We start from the raw sequence: 1,017 nt of genomic DNA on the forward strand, positions 1-1,017 counted from the left end.
GGCTGAATCCTGCTGTGAAATTAAAATGGAGGAAGGTGAAGATCTTTAATCTTAAAATTACGTGTTATTGAAAAACATAAACTGTTCGATATTCAAAGATCCGGACTGCAGGTGTAATCTCTGCCAGCAGGAGGCGCTGTTTAAACACACCTTCCCATCAGCTGTGTTTGTGGCTGGCTTCTTATTGGACGTTTCAGATGCCTGGGGGTCAACCTCCTCTTCAATCACTTCTTTCTGGTGTTTGAGCTTTTCCTCCTCCAGGCGGCGCCGTTTCTCCCGCTGGCGCTTTATGGCCGTCACCCGGTATCTGATCGCCTTGGCAATCACCTTATAGTCTGCTTCGCACACGAACCCCAGCACCACCTGTGACACAGAGACACAGGTAAGACCACCTGCCAACTGGTGTCATGGTGTGATGCCACCTGTGCGGCGGTGCGGGTACCATCTCCTGAGCCACCTCCTCGGGGACGTCCTTGTACAGCTCGAACACGAACTCTATGGCGTTATGGTCTTTATATTTGCCACAAAGCTTCTTGTTGTCGTCCATCCGCAGCCAGAGTTTCAGCGACGTCTTCGAACCATCGTCTTCTTCTGCCAGTTCCACGTGGACGCCCAGCTTCTCCTGGAAGAACCGGTGATCCAGCAGGTCCTGAACTGTGAACCTGAAGGCCAGAAAGACAAACAAACACTGAGTTTTCCTGCTGTTACCACAGGCCGTGAACTGCCCACAAACTCATGGCATTACCTCTCGCTGCTCTTGGTGCGGATGCAGCCCTCAATGATCTCCCTCAGCTCTGGGATGGTCACTTTGGAAAAACTCTCAGGTTTGATTCCCTGAGAGACAAACAGGAAGTCAAAAATCTGGGCATGAGGACATGAAGTAAAACGCGCTAAGCGAGGGCGGGGCCTTACACTGGTGACCTTGCGGTAGATCTGGCCAGCGTTCTGACACTCAGAGTATGGATACTCGGAGGTCGCCATCTCCAGGATGCACATGCCGAAGGCGTAAATGTCCAC

At 51.7% G+C, this 1,017-nt stretch overlaps 1 protein-coding gene across 1 annotated transcript; it reads right to left on the reverse strand.

Annotated features, from left to right (window-relative positions):
- Positions 1-150: 150 nt before the first annotated feature.
- On the reverse strand, positions 151-1,011 carry LOC106632888 (serine/threonine-protein kinase WNK4; the record flags this gene model as incomplete). The annotated part of the gene is made up of 4 exons (XM_014331591.1): positions 913-1,011; positions 746-834; positions 443-662; positions 151-363 (listed from the first exon to the last, which is right to left on the reverse strand). Coding segments are annotated over exons 1-4 (606 nt in total), but the record flags the coding sequence as incomplete, so codon positions are not given.
- Between the last annotated feature and the right edge of the window lie 6 nt (positions 1,012-1,017).

This window comes from Haplochromis burtoni, unplaced genomic scaffold (assembly GCF_018398535.1).
Source record: "Haplochromis burtoni strain Fernald_Lab_line unplaced genomic scaffold, NCSU_Asbu1 Contig_3493, whole genome shotgun sequence".
In the NCBI taxonomy this organism is placed as follows: Eukaryota; Metazoa; Chordata; class Actinopteri; order Cichliformes; family Cichlidae; genus Haplochromis; species Haplochromis burtoni.